General features: G+C 43.8%; 1 protein-coding gene across 1 annotated transcript; it reads left to right on the top strand.

Annotated features, from left to right (window-relative positions):
- The first annotated feature begins 10098 nt into the window (after positions 1 to 10098).
- Positions 10099 to 14224, top strand: fj (four-jointed). The gene has a single exon (XM_064687703.1). The coding sequence runs from the start codon at positions 11754 to 11756 to the stop codon at positions 13710 to 13712; it is 1959 nt and encodes a 652-aa protein (XP_064543773.1). The 5' UTR covers positions 10099 to 11753; the 3' UTR covers positions 13713 to 14224.
- The last annotated feature ends 1678 nt before the right edge of the window (positions 14225 to 15902 follow it).

The following is a 15902-nucleotide window of genomic DNA, read 5'->3' as shown; positions in this document are numbered from 1 at the left end:
CACTTAGCCATAGCCGCTGCCTTAGCCTTAGCTTTTTTTTTTTAGCCATAAGCATTTGGGCATTGGGTTTGGTTTTAATATGTATATATATAAATACACCCAACTTGGTCGCCGCGTATCTGGTATGCATGCGTCATTATCGCGCATCGCATCATTAATAAAGCCATACAAATAAAAGTAAAACACAAAACTGGCAATGAAAACGCAACGCTAAAATGAAACCGAACCGAAAAAATATGTATGGCTCCTTTTACAAAATGTTTATATGCAGGCAACTGAGACGGCGGCGACTGCGGCAGAGGCGGCAGCTCTGAATGGGTGCTTCGAGCTGCGAGTTGCGACTTGGGACACTGTTGACTGTGACTGTGACTGCGATCGCGACTGGGACTGCGACTGAGACGGGGTTTTGGGTTCGGCTAAAACGTTTTCAAGGTCAGTGCTTGTGTCGCCGTTGCCGACGCCGACGCCAAACGAACGTGATAAATGAAGTGTCTCCGCGCGAAATAGCCACAAATCAAAGGTAGGCCAGGACCAGGTAACATATTGTTCTTGTTGTTGTTGCTGTTGTTTCTGTTGCCGCTGTGAAGTTCAAGTTCGCCTCGCCTTGCAAAATATTGAATATCAGCTAAAAGCATTTCACAATAAGCGAGAAAACATGCATTCTGAGTGCTAAATTGGTAAAAACAATTCGCTTTATGAATCAGTAATAACGACAAAAAACCCAATCAACTGCTTATCTATAGCTAAAATTAAGTTTTTTGCGACTTTATTATAGGCTCTTACATTATAACTATTTTTTATTTCAACACACATTGCAATTTATTTGAATGCTGTGGCACGCTTTTTAACACTTCATTCAATTTGTCGCTGTTAATAAGATAGTTACTATTATTTTAAGGTTTTTAAGGGACATTTAAATAACAGATTTATGCTATCGACTCAGTAGCAACATATTTATAACTCTGTAATTAACATTCCATAAAAATTTTCACTGCTCACAATATTTTGGTATAATTTAAATCTTATTTTAAGAGCATGCTCATTACATATCTATGTTTTCTTCTTTATGCTGTTAAGAACATAAATTTGGCTCTGTAAATGAGAGCGTGCTCATAACATATCTATGTTACCAGCTCTATGTTGTTATCAACATAATTGTGTTATGTTAAACAACTGGCTGTTACACAGCTGACCGCATTTATGATATCCACATTTCTGATGTCTTTATGTTTCCTGTAGCTGTTACATATGCATGATATGATGATCCAATCCAGTTGCTGATCGATTTCTTGATTTCAGACCCTTTTTCCATTCATGCGACTACAACTTACATCGTCCTTAGCTATTCACTAATTAGTTATCTTGAAGGCAGAGCCCCCCACACACACCACACTCCTCGCGCAACAACAACAATCATATGATATAACAGAAGTTAAAATAACAAAAAAAAAAAGAAAGACAACAGAAACGCGCTCCAAAAAATTCCGACTTAAGTGCTTTTAATTATCCAAAAGAATTCAGTGGTATTCTGAGTTTGGTATCCTTGTTTGTCATCATCGTCATACTTGGGGCTGCGTCTTAAAATTACAGGCGCGTTTGTATGGCGGCAGCGATCTGACTCTTTTTTTTGCCCTGTTCTGTATCCTATATTGTTGCTATTGTTGTTGTTGTTGCTAGTGGCCTTTTGTCAGGGCTGCTTCAAAGTTTTAACGCATCATATGCAGGTTGCCTTACCAACGCCCATAAAAGGTGTGCAAGCAAACGCAACGATCCCTTTTATAAAGCATCTGCAGCATAAGTATTATAAAGGGCTGATATATAGGTACAAAAGTATAAATATATATATATATATATGTCTGTATGCCTTGCTTCGGGTAAAAGCATATTCATAACGCAACGAAAGCGAAAGCGTCAAACTCAAGGACTGACTAACTGAGACAGGACTGCAAGTTCCACTGTACGTTTGATTGGGAGGGGGTTCGAACCCTTCGTTTAATTAGAAATACGATTCTCCTGCTCTTTTTGGACTATCTTAAAGCGAAAGATTTTCTGTAAGCCTCTATTTGGTATTAATGTTTTATGCTATATAATAAAATTTTTTCCAATCCTATATCTTCCAAAATAAAGGTTCGAATCCCCAGTTGGAAAAATGTTGAAATCTTCTGCTGTGTTCAATGTGACTATTTGAGATAGAAAGTAATGGTTGGCCTGTAGCTGATATTAACGAGGCATATCTCAACTTTAGGCTTAATTTATGCAAATGTGATAGACTGGAAGATACCCTGTAGCTTACTAGTCTTTATATCTCTTCTAACGCTTCTTTGAGCTAAGAAACTATACATTCGAATACAAAATATGATCATAAGACTTTCAGAATTGTTAGTGAAATTATGAAACTCAATTCAATCATTTTATAGCTTCAACTTGAATAATATTGTTAGTGTGTAGCTGTTTTTAGTTGAGAGCTAACAATAATTGGACATAAAATACTTCCTGAATATGCGTGTTAGTTAGTGCATATTACAAGAGTTGCGCTTGGCAGTAGCAATGCGACGTCTGCGACATCAACTGGCGGCATCAGTTTTTGGTTAGAGGCCGACGGCAAAACGCAGTGTGCGCTTCCTGGAAACTTATCGCAAACACACACACACACACACACACACACGCACAGTGTCACAGACTGCAGCCGTTAGAAGCGAATGCACTGCATCAATGAGGCATCATGAGAGCGGGCTGCTTATCGGCTTTTGATATTCAGTTGCGAGCTTTCTCAGGAGAAATGCCAGGGGATCTGGCCGATGCTGGTGGCGATGCCGGTGGTGGCTTACTTGGTGGTTGACTGTATTCCAGGCAGCTGCCAAGATCAAGTTGATTGAAGGGCCTTTCAAAATAGAATACAAATAGTGAATTCAAGGCTCGCTCTGTTTGCGTTGGAATTGTAGGAAGTAAACTGCAGCGCAGTGCAAACAATGTGAAGGGACATGCTATAAAAATATTGTTATAAATGCAGAGGCTGCTCGCCACTAAAAGAAAAAAACCAAAACAAAAAATATGTATGAAAAAGAGGAAAATTGTTAAAATGGTATCCTGGCAACGGCTTAAGACTGTGAACCCAGGCACTTCATTGGCTGCAGGGCTGCAGGAGTGCGAGTGCGACTGCAAATGCGAGTACGAGCATTGTGGCAAGTGGCAATGCTCGACGACGCCAACGACGATGCTGGAGGAGGACGGCTGGCAGTCAGGCAGCCAGCAGAGGCAACGGCAGTTATGCCAAGTCAGCGTGATGCGCGCAAAGTGACGAGTTTTTAATGAATTTGTTTAACTCAGGTCAGGCCTGGCAGCCAGAGAGACAGCCAAAGTCTGGAGCCGAACTCTTTGGTGGAGTCTTCAAGAGCCAGGCAGAAGCAACAGCAAGTGCCCCATGCCCGTGCCCGTGCCCGTGCCCGTGTGCCGTGCGTTCAATTTTTGAAGTGCAGAGCCAGCTAGGATGTGCCATGGACTTGTAGATTTGTGGATGCAAGCGCTGACGGCCCGTGACGACGACAACGACAACGACGACGACTGTATGCAAGGAGTTTGGAGTTCCTGCCTCTTCAGGCGCTGTTGCAGTTACGTCCAAGTCGTCATCATCAGCGACGCCAGCGTCTAGCATGAGTGGTCTGGAATCTAGCAATGCAAACAATGGCAGTTTCACTTCAGCCACACTCACGTCCAGCAACAGCTCCAGTTCCAGTTCCAGTTTTGCAGTTGAGCACCAGTCGCCGTCACTTTGTGTGTCCTTCGCCGTTCACTTTCGTTGACCACGAGGCGACGCGTTCGCCGATACATTTACTTGTATTTCTTTTCTTTTTTTTTATATATATATATACACTTTTTTTTCTTTTTCCTCTGTTTGCTCCTCTTGTGTTCAACAAAATGTTCCAAATTGTTGCGCACTGCAAACATTTCAAGAATTTGCGCTTAACAAACTTCGAAAAAATGCTTTTTTTCCCCCACTGTGTGCGTGCGTGTGTGTGTGTGCCGGGTTTTTATTTCTTTGTTTGCTGACTGCACTGAAATTTATACGCGGGCAAAGACTTTGGCAATAATTAAAACGAAACGGAACGCAACGCAAAACTGTTCCCACAAAACAAAAGACTTAGGCAACGAACTTGACAAGCGCCTTAGCCCAGCGACAGACACAGTTAGGCTAGTTATCGTTATAACTATGAAGACAAAACCCAAATTAAAAAAAAAAAAACGCCAAAAGTCGAACATCATTTGTCAAACCCGGAGCAACTGTTAAACCGCCAGCCGAACACATGTATTTGTTTAATTCGATTAACTTTGGGCCTGGACCTTGCTGGCTGCTGGCTAAAAGTATAACAAGTTTGAGCGCCGGCCAGCAGCGCGCTTTCCCACCATATTGGCAACAGTAACAACAACAACTACAACATTAGCTGCCTATAAAAGGCTGGCAGCGATAAGACTATTTGAAGACACAGTGCCAACTCCAAAGTCGCCAGCCGGGTTACAATTTATCATCAAAGTCTAGCAGTTAGCCAAAAAGCCACCCGGCTGTATTTATGCCTCGCAACGAGCTACAAAAATTAATGTTAATTAATTTGACTTAAACTGACGATTTCAACAGTCACATTACTGCGGGGCATATGGCAAAAAAAAACGGAGACTAAAAAAATATCAGAAGCCAGCCAAACAAAATCAAATCAAAGCCAACAGCAAAGTTGATGCCCTGATGTCGCCTGATTTAGATTTAATTTCAGCTTCAGATTTCGATCTTTGATAATGAAAAGCCACAACAACAATAGTGTCTCCTAAGGTGCCTCAACGGACAGCTGACACTTTTGAGCTGAATTTTTAGTTAATTTTATGCTTATTTATTGCAAATGGCACGCCGAATACTTTTTGTTATATTCTCTTTGATCTCAGCTAGTTATCTATGCACGGCCATTTGATTTCATTTGATTTGCTATTTAATGTGCATTCACTTTAAATTCTTTTCATTTATTTTTTTTTTATTTATTTATTATTTGCATATTTAATGCCGACTAGCAGCCGGGTGGGGCAACTGTTTTAACAGTAAATGAAAAAAAATAGAGCGCTGCTCATAAATTATGTTTATGCTTGTCATTGGATACTGAGCAACTTTTAATTGTTTGTGCAAATTCAATTAGACAAATCGTGAGTCTAACTCGCAAAAGTCCCCACTCCGAGTCTCACACACACACACACACGCACACCAAAGCTCTCGTACTCACACGGCCACAGCAGTAGCCTGGTCCAAAGAATGCGCCAACTTTAATGTTTTGTTGTTGCTGCTGTTATTGTTGTTGTTGTTGTTGCTATCGTCTCCGCTGTTGTCGTCTTCGTTGCCTGCCTGTTAGCCAGCCAGCTCTGCCTGCTCCGTGTCTGAGCAGCGGCGGCTACTCGAGCGACTCATTCCGTTTCCAACGCACATTCGCGCTCTGTCCTCGAGTAAAAATTCTCTAAACATGCTGTCAAGTTATGTCTACATTCCTTGATCATATTTTTTCCAACTTTTTATACTTTGTGTGTGCATATGTGTGTTTGTGTGTGTGTGTGAGCTGCCATTGCAGCTCGCTCCCGCTCCGGCAAGAGCAAAAGTAGCCACAACCACCAATACCAACAAATACTAGTTTCTTAATGTGGCGCAGCAAATGTGCCGCGCTGAGCATAAAAATCAACAACACGAACGTTTCAAGAGCTACAAATGGGCATTAAAATGTCCACGGTCTGCATGGCTCACTTGAGTGTTCTCCCTCTCTCTCTCTCTCTCTCTTGCTCTCTTTCTTTTTTTGAAATTCTCTCCAAGCAATTGAGTGAAAAAGCGCGAGTGAGTTTCTGTTTGCTGCCTGCTCTTAACAGCTGCTCTTAAGATTTTCTATAGCACATCTTATAAAATTTATTTTATAATGGAAAATGTTTCAAAGGAAGTTTTTATAAAATTGGAAAAATATGGAAATATATAAAGCTTCAAAATTGAACCAAAACAATTTAACCAACAATTATTACAATTATTTAATTTTCTTATTGTCGTTTTGCCGTCGGCCTAGTTGAATGATAGACAGCCTATTACTCCATTTACCTGGTTTATCCGTGAATAAAATCCGCAAAAACTTAAATAAATATTTGTTCATGGCCAATTTCAGCATTTAATTGTCCTGTGATTGGTTCATTTGAATGCAGCTCAAATATATTCGTTCGGCTTTAAATGTATCTGTCCATATATTTTTCCATTCTACCTCTAATCTGTTCAGATAGGTGGCAGGTTTCACATTTGATTTCTCGTGCTTTGAGTTCAGTTTGCTTAACGCATAAAATGACACAAAAATGGTTCCATTTATGGATTATATTCGCTTGCATTACAAGCATAAGCTGTGCGCAGAAGGTACGTGTCCGTTTATCCAAAAGTAAACAGAACTTTATTTCTTTTATTATTTTGTTAAGCAAATACTCTTTAGAAATTTGCAATGCAGTCTAAAGAGTACCCAATTCAGCAAGGCAGACTGTGTCCAAGAGAGCAATAGCTCGCTTACGGTTCACCTAACGACAAACAACAAAGACATTGCGAATTTGTGGATTGTATCGGAAGTAAATCTTTATATATTTGGCATTAAGAATGTGATGCGTTTAAATGGACTGCGCACAGAATATTGCAAAACTTTCGCACCAGGCACGCGGCCCAGTCTGCAGGCCATGATCTACCAGAGCATAAAGAACACCCAAAAATGTCCATTTAGAAGGGTGAGCAGGGGGTGTGTCCTTTGGATTGTGTGACAGCTAATGATCCATTCAATCAATTACAGAACACAACCTATTTGTTCGGGCACATGCAGATCGATGCGAACTATTTGCCCTCTTATTTACCGGAATATAACTTCACTTTCATTGCAAATTTATTTGCGGACAATGTGTTAAGCGCTGAGTTGAAAATGCTTGGATCTTTTTGTTTTATCGATAACGATTGCACGGGCGCTGCCAAATCAAATATATAAATTATGTATTTTTATAAAAAAAACCTCAAAATAATTTGCAAAACGAATACATTTTTCGCTTATAGAGTATCACAAAATACGTGAACATTTAATGGGTTCTTGATTGTTATTCACAGAAATGTGCTTAAAAATCAATTGACAACAATTTTCTCATTTATCTTGATTTGCTGTGAAATTATATATTTAAGTACGCTACGAATTTTGTCATTTGAATATTGACAATCGAAGTTAGGTGAATTGCTCATTTTTATCGTTAATACTCGCGGTTCAATTGTTCGTCAAATGCAACAAAAACGTTGCCTGAATTTCATATTTTTTGTCTGGCTGCTAGGCCTTAGCCTTGCCCAGAAGGTAAGCCAAATACATGCCACATAACTATGTTGTTTAATGCGGGCTGTGTTTCGTTAAGAAAATCATCTTTAAAAAGCTACAATGTCCACTCAAGAGCAACCGAATAGACAAGATCGAGTGCTTTATTGAGCAGGGCAGCGCTTTCACAATTCAAGTTACGACCAACGACATTGAGCTGCAGAATCTGGTGGGCATATCGGATTTGAATTTATATATATATGGCAAAAAAAGTGCTATGCGTTTCAAAGGAGTTCGCCTCGATATTTGCAAACTGAATGCCAGCAATCGCCCCTCCCTGATGGCCATGCTGCAAATGGGTATTCAACGAACCGACAATAATTTGCCCAAAGAGTGTCCCTTAAAGCGGGTGAGTCTGATGCGACAAAAAAAAAACAAAAAGGAGACGTGTCCTTTAACAGATGCTTTTCGCTCCACCAAACGATTGCAGAACACGACCTATGTATTGCGGCACATGAGGTTCGATGGAAATTACTTGCCCGTCTATTTGCCGGAATATAATTTCACATACGTTGGCAAATTTCATGCGAATCATGTCAACACGTTTGAGGTGCGACTCGAAGGTTCCATTTGTTATGCCACAAACGATTGCGCGGGTGCCAAAAGGGTAGCTAACACCACGGTGATATGATCAAAATTGGATTTATCTAGAAATATTAGAAAATGAAATAAATACCATTCATGGATTGCTTGAGCTTTTAAACATATGTCAATTACTGACTGTGCGTGAAATTATTTTTAAGCGCCCAAATAAACATTTCAGACTATGGACGATTTATTGCACTTACATCTAAGTCAGTTTTCTGTTATGCGCAAAACAGTTGAGTGCTACGTGAAATGCAAAAAATACGACATATTTTTGGCACATTGTTCGCTTGCATGCTTATCCTAAGCCATGCTCAGAAGGTATTACAAGCTAGACCATATAAAATGCATTCAACTTACATTGAACTCCTCATCATATTTAAGCGCATTGTGATTACCAAAGTTCACTGCGCTATAAAAAGCAATAAGGTCCTCAATGTTGGATGCTTTCTGGAGGAAAATAACGCATTTACTTTCCAAACAACTGTGGGCAGCAAAGATGTCGGAAATTTAGTGGGCATAATGGAGCTGAATCTCTCGGTAGAGGGTCAGCGCAAGGTGACCAGAATAAATGGTGTACGCCTGGACATATGCAAGATGTTGGACGCCGCCATACGACCCTCCATGCTGAGCTTCATTTTTCAGGGCATACAGCAGACGGACAACAACATGCCCCGCAGATGTCCCTTCAAGAGGGTGAGTCGTGGCCACGAACAGGGGCGTCTCCCAAAGGCAGATGTTACCCAACTTTTCGTTTGCAGAACGTCACCTACATATTGCGACACATGAAGTTCGATGCCAATTCCTTGCCCGTCTATTTGCCCGAGTACAATTTCACGTTCATTGGCAAATTCTATGGCAACAATGCGAATCTCTTTGATTTACGAGTCGATGGCTCGCTTTGTCATACCGAGAAAGATTGCACTGGAAGAGCAGCTAACAGCGCAGCTTTGAATTAATTTGTGCTTTTAAACGCACAATAAACTTTCTGCATGAGTTCAGTAGCTAACTTGAACCGGATGCTATTAAAAAACAATTGGGCCTATCTTGATGAACTGTGATATTATTGATTTAATTGCTCAATAGTTCGCAATTTCGTGTCTGCTGTCTATAAATGACAAGAGCAGCAGCTGTTGTGGCTTGTTTCTGATAAGAATTGTCAACCGGTCGACAAATGAAACTAGCAGGGAACTATTTTTGGATTATTTTCTACTGGCCGTTTGGATTCAGCCTCGCCCAGAAGGTATTTGTGTTGCGCGTTTCTCTTTTCAATTCCTTCATATTTTGTTAAGAAAATCATATTTACAAGTGTGCAATGTCCCTTGAGGAGCAACAAATTAGCCTGGATGGAGTGCATTTTAGAGGACAACAGCACGTTAACACTTCAAACAACTACTAACGACAATGATATCGTCAATGTGGTGGGTATTGCGGAGCTGCAAATATTGGGCGGCAAGAAAAGAATGCGTTTTCCTGGCATACGACTGGAACTCTGCAAAGACTTCGGTGCCAGCAGTCGTCTCTCTCTGTTGAGCTTCCTTAACAAGGGAATACAACAGGCGGACAATAACTTTCCCAAAAAGTGTCCCTTCAAGCGGGTGAGTCAGCCGTTGGGGCGCATCCTTGAGCAGGTGCTTTACATAAGACCCGTATAGAATACCACCTACAGAGCGCGGCACATGAAGTTCGATACGAATTACTTGCCCAACTATTTGCCAGAGTACAATTTCTCGTTTATTGGCAAGTTTATGGAAAACGATGCGATGCTCTTTGAGGTGCGGGCCGAAGGCTCACTTTGTTATATCAATAATGATTGCACTGGAGCAGCAGCCAACAGCTCGGCGACATGATTGTGCTTGTTAACTAAGTGAATTTATCCAGTGAGCAAATAAAAATGTATCTGAGTTCTGTCAAAGAGCGCACGAGTTTCACTCAACATGAAAAACAATAAAAAAAAACTCGCATGCCTCTGAGTAAGAGAGCGCTACCGAGTGCCAGAGAGTTTGAGCGTGGCTACGATTGAGCCGGCCCGACCCGGGCCGGGTCTGAGCTGTGCTGAGCTGTGCTGCGGTCCGGTCTTTAACTAAGCCTGGCGACAGCTCTCCAGCCGACAGTCTGCCATCGAAACTCGAACGAAGCGGTACGCCTGCGCGCACGTTTTCCCACTGTCAGCTACCAAATTGAAAACAGTTGTCAAACTGCAAACAAAAGTGCACAAAAGTTGGCAAGTTTTGTGAACAAATCAAAGATCAAGACAAGTTATACATAAATATATATTGTTATATTTATGAAAGATATCTGTATATAGACTATATGCACTTATGAAAGACAACAGCGCAGACGCGAGAACGGCAAATATAAAAATAAAGGAGAAATAAAAATAAAAAAGCATAAAAATTCCTCAGATCGTTCGGTGTGCGGCGCACAACGTGAATGTTGCGGACGGTCAAGCGAACAAAAAGCCCTGAAAAATAAAATAAAAATAAAAAATAACAAAATAAAATCAAGCAAAGGTGCGAGACAAGAAATTAAATTGATAAACCTAAAAGCAAAAGCAAGCGCAACAACAACAACAACAACGAACCCTTGACCGTGCCTAGTCGCAGAGCCTTGGCAGGACTTGGTGCCCAGTGACTGGGACTTGGACTTGGACTTGGACTTGTCGCGCTGCTGTGGCAATTATCAAGCGCAGTGCATCAGGCTGGGAATGCCAAACCGCTGTAGACAAGTCGCATATACGTGTGTGTATGTGTGTGTGTGTGTTACGCGCGCGCTCGTGTTTGTGTGTGTGTGCGCGCCTTTGCTTATGTGTGTGGTAAATAGCTCAAAGCCACGAAATTGCTTTTATCGGCGCGCCAAAATCGCCAATTGGAAAAATTGAAAAAAAAAACAACCAACCAAACAAAACAACAACAAGAAAAAACTGTTAAGCTAGTTGACCAGAAACAGCTTTTAGGCCCTTTAGTCAAGGTAAAAACTTAAACTAAAAACAAAAACAACAACCGCATCGCGTGGAGGCCGCGATAAACTCCAAAAACTGCGGACCAGAGAGCGAGGAAATTGCTAAAATATTACCCGAAAGGCATATTCGCTATGTGCATACATGTGCAGCGGCCCACAGATACAGACAACAACAACAACAACAATAACAATAACAACTGCGACGGCACTGCAAAATGTATAATAAAAAATTACAACAAGTGATCGTGCAGAAAATAGATCGATAAACCGACCAAAAAAAAAAATAGAAAATAAAGCAACAGAATTGAGGCAGCAAAAAATAAATAAAGCGGCGTTGGGCACGTTTTTTTTTTTGCTGTTTCAATTTCAATTGTGGAAATCGTAGAAAAATCGCCAAAACGTACTAAACCAACCGGTCAGAGCAGCGCCAGAGCGAGCGAGCGAGACAGGTAGAGAAAGAGAGAGAGGGAGAGACGGCTCGCCAATAGAACTAGCTGGAGCAAAAGGACTAGACCCACAGACCCGATAAAGCCCTGGGATCAGGCGCAATATTTATTAAACAAAGCCAGAAATTAATTTCACGACTTTCGTCGGACGACGACGACGACGACGACGCCGACGAGCTGCATCTGAGTTTCATCTGGTTAAAGCGTGCGCAACGCCCTGCATGCCGCAGCCCAAACTCCAGCCATCAGCCGGCTTCTTTATGCGCAGCTTGAAACTGCACTCAGTTTGAGCGGGCCACAGAGAGAGGGAGACAGACAGAGCGAGAGAGAGAGAGAGGTAGAGGGAGAGCAGCAGTTCGGTGACTGCAGCAGCAAAATGTACGACATCAAGCGCCTGGAAGCCGGACAACAGCAGCTACAACAACAACAAATACAACAACAACAACCACAACTACAACAACAACCAACACTTGGCCATAGTCTAAACGATCGCCTGAACGGCTCTGCGCCGCTTCAGCTCACCTGCAGCGTTATAACGCCCACGCCGCTCGCTGCAACGACGCCGAAGAGTCACTGCAGCAGCAGCCACAGCAGCAGCAGCAGCAGCCCCATTGAAGCCACACACATGACGCTGTTGACGCTGCGCCGTCGCCGGGCGTTCCAGCGTCGCGCCTGCCTGCTCAGCATACTGGCCGCCTTTGTCTTTGGCATGGCGCTGGGCGTCATCGTGCCCATGCTCGGACTGCCCGACTACTTTGCCAATGACAGCAGCAGCAGCGGGAGCAGCGGCAGCGATGAGTCAGCGTCTGCCACGCTTAAACTCAGCGAGGAGCCGCCCAGCAACAACTACGAACGACCGCCGCTGCCGTACAGCGTGTCCTTCATACGCGAGGAGGCCGAGCAGCTGGCCAGTGTGGAGCTGAGCGCGGAGCAGGTCTTCCGCAATGCCTTCCATCTGGAGCAGGACAAGAATGCGCCCGACTCGATGATAGTCAAGAAACTGGACACCAACGATGGCAGCATCAAGGAGTTCCATGTGCAGCGCACCGCCAACGGACGCTATCGCAAGGGACCCGAGCGTCGCCTGACCAAGACCCAGCCGCAGCCGGAGCGCAGCAAATCCCAAGCCAAGTCCCAGCAGCAGCAGCCACAAGCTGGCGAGCTGCAAACGGCGGGCATCATTGAGTCGGACATCTACTGGGGCGAGCTGGTGGAGCGTGCGCTGCCGCAGGGCTTTGCTGCCGCGGATCAGCACAGCTGGGAGCGCTATGTGGCCGGCCAGGGTCAGGTGGTGCGGCTGGAGCACGGCTGCGGCCGCATGCAGAATCGCCTGGTCGTGTTCGCCGATGGGACGCGGGCCTGTGCACGCTATCGCCAGAACACGGATCAGATCCAGGGCGAGATATTTAGCTACTATCTGGGCCAATTGCTGAACATTAGCAATCTGGCGCCCAGCGCAGCGACAGTCATTGACACCACGACGCCGAGCTGGTCAACGGCATTGGGCGACATCACCCAGGCGCAGTGGAAGGAGCACAGGCCGGTGGTGTTAACGCGTTGGCTGGCCGATTTGGAGCCAGCCGGCATACCGCAACCGTTTCAGCCACTGGAGCGGCATCTCAACAAGTACGATGTCTGGAATATAACGCAGCAAATGCAGCGGGAGACGGCAGATGATGGTACGATTCAGTCGCGCGGATTACTCAAGCGGCTGGAGCCTGCCAGCGGCCAAACGGGCGCTCATCAATCACGCACGCTTGAGGAGAACGCCACAGAGTTGTCCTCTGCTGCCACAGTCGCAGTCGCAGCCGCATCCTCGACAGCGTCAACGTCGTCAGCGTCGTCGTCGTCGTCGACGCTGGTGCAGCGACTAATTGAATTGGCACAATGGTCCGATTTAATCGTCTTCGATTACCTGATCGCGAACCTCGATCGTGTCGTTAATAACTTGTACAACTTTCAATGGAATGCCGACATTATGGCTGCGCCGGCTCACAATCTGGCACGGCAGAGCGATACGCAGCTGCTCGTGTTTCTGGACAACGAATCGGGCCTACTCCATGGCTATCGTCTGCTCAAGAAGTATGAGGCCTATCACAGTCTGCTATTGGACAATCTGTGCATCTTTCGACGACCCACCATTGAGGCGCTGCAGCGTTTGCGTGTGGAGGGCGCGGGTCGCCAACTGCGCGATCTTTTTGAGCGCACAACCAGCCCGAATGTGCGTGATGTGCTGCCCTCTCTGCCGGATAAATCAATCAAGATTCTGGCGGAACGCATCGATCGCGTGCTGGCCCAGGTACACAAGTGCAGCGACAGCAACAAGAGCAGCTAATGAAACGAACGATAACGAATCCAACTACACACATATATATATATATATATATATATATCTATATATAAATATATATGCATTAACATATATATATAGATCATATATATTTCTCGACTGATAAGCTGTAAATATCGTTAAACTAAATGTTCGCCTTGTTAAACAGACACACACATGTTTATTTTAATCTAAGTGATTTAACTTAATCAAATGCCAAATGTTCACAACTGGCCCGGCTCAATTAGTCAATAGAGAGAACAGCTTAACAATTTCCATATAAATCGGTGGGCCAAGTACGAGTATTAGCAGGACATCAGATCAATATCTAAAGCGAGTATTAAGCATTAACTTTCGCTATTAAGCATCTAGCATTAATAATTGTTTTATTTTTAATTTTCCACTTCGTATTTAGTTTGAGATACATTTGTTGTGATATTTTGTTTAAGCATTTAGTGAAAACTAATTTCTAATCTATAAGTAGATATCATTTTTTGTATAATTTATGGGCCATTTTCCTTAAGCGAAACAAATAAAAAGAAAAATCACAAAAAAAAAACCAACACACAGAACAAATCAAATCAGAAACAGCGACTACTTAAAGCACTTGCTTTGCACAGATACAAATGTTGAGATGCAGATACAGATACAGATACAGATACACCAGGCTGCAGATACATATTTGTTGTTGTTGTTGCTGCACGCCGCACGTTGCATATGAGCACGCCTGCGCCAGTGAGAACTTACATAGTCATGACAATAAATTGTCATTGATCTTTTTTGCAGGTGAAGATGCCAAGAGATGAGCAGCAGCTGCGACTCCAACTCCAACTCCAGCTCCGACTGTTCCTAGTGCTCCACGGGCCGCACTCGGTAACTACTCCCATGGCTGTCTCGTCTCTGCGCTGCATTTGTCAACTTGCCAGCAGCGCAGTAACTTGCCACAAAATGCTGTTGCCGTTGCTGTTGCTGTTGGAGTCGTCGCCAGCCTCTCTGCCTCTCGAGTGGCACACTGTTGTCACGCAGGCCGCAGACTCTGCCTCTGCTTCTGCCTCGGCCTCAAACTCCAACTCCAGCCAACTCGGCCTCGGCTTGCTTTTCATAATATCTTCATAAGCATTTGAAGTGTCCCCCTGTCTCTACTTCCCTCTCCATCCCTCTCTCTCCATCTCTCTCTCTCTCTCAGTCACTGTCTCTGTGTGAGTTTGAAATTCAAGTGCAGCGACGAAGCCAGAAGAAAGATGAGGCTCAGCCCGGAATGAGGCAAAGCGCAGTTCAAGATACTTTCATCGCACACACACACACACACGCATACACACTCACACATGTGTGAGCCCTGCCTCTGCACAGATATCAGCTCTGTGGCCAGGCCCAGACCCAAGTCCCGCGCCTCAGGTCCAGCTCCAACTCTGTCGGCTGTCTGTGCGTCTGCTTTAAGATTTAAGATCGCTGCTCATTAAGTGCGTCCGCGTGTCTCAGCGACAAGATGCTGAGAATGAGAATCTTTCGCCCTCTCACTCTCTACGCTCGCTCGCTCGCTCTCACTCACTGTTCTCTCGCTCTCTCCCTCGCTCTCTCTCTCTCTCTTTCTGTCTGCCTGACGCGCAGCCTTGGCATATGCGTATCTCAGCCTTTGGGCTGGCTTTTCCAGCAACTCGTCTCGTTGCCTGGAGTTTTGCATCTGATTTCGTTGCGTATATTTTATTGGACACCAGAGTAGTTCACGTAAATAAAATGAAATGAAATAAGCCAAGAGACAGGGCAGGCAAGCAGGCGTCTGCAACTGGAACGAGACTGAATTATATATATGTGTGTATGTGTGTGTGTGTGTGTGTGTGTGTGTGTGTGTGTGTGTGTGTGTGTGTGTGTGTGTGTGTGTGTGTGTGTGTGTATGCAACAAAGTTGAGTTGCTCTAACAAAAAAATTGTTGCCGCACTTTGGTTACTTTCAACTTGACTAAGCTACAAATCGCATAAGAAATTCGAAAGGCTTTATAAACATGAAGAGCACCAAATGTTTAGATAACCCGTTTCGGTCACAATGCTCCTGCTCACATGTGTGTATGTGTGTGTGAGCGCATGTGTGTGTGCGTGTGTGTGTCTGGCTGAGCTTAATAAAAATCGTTATGCTAGTTTAATAAATATATCAAATAACCTTAAGACGTGTTAGGGAACTTGTGACTTTAACACGTTCAGA

This window comes from Drosophila montana, unplaced genomic scaffold, assembly GCF_035044405.1.
Source record: "Drosophila montana isolate Dmon_TW-CO22-7 unplaced genomic scaffold, ASM3504440v1 contig_3200_1, whole genome shotgun sequence".
Taxonomy (NCBI): domain Eukaryota; kingdom Metazoa; phylum Arthropoda; class Insecta; order Diptera; family Drosophilidae; genus Drosophila; species Drosophila montana.
Note: the sequence above shows the minus strand (reverse complement) of the source record. Positions and strands in the feature narration are given on the sequence as shown.

Coding starts and splice junctions, on each gene's coding strand:
- fj (XM_064687703.1), top strand. CDS start 11,754: ATGTACGACATCAAGCGCCTGGAAGCCGGACAACAGCAGCTACAACAA.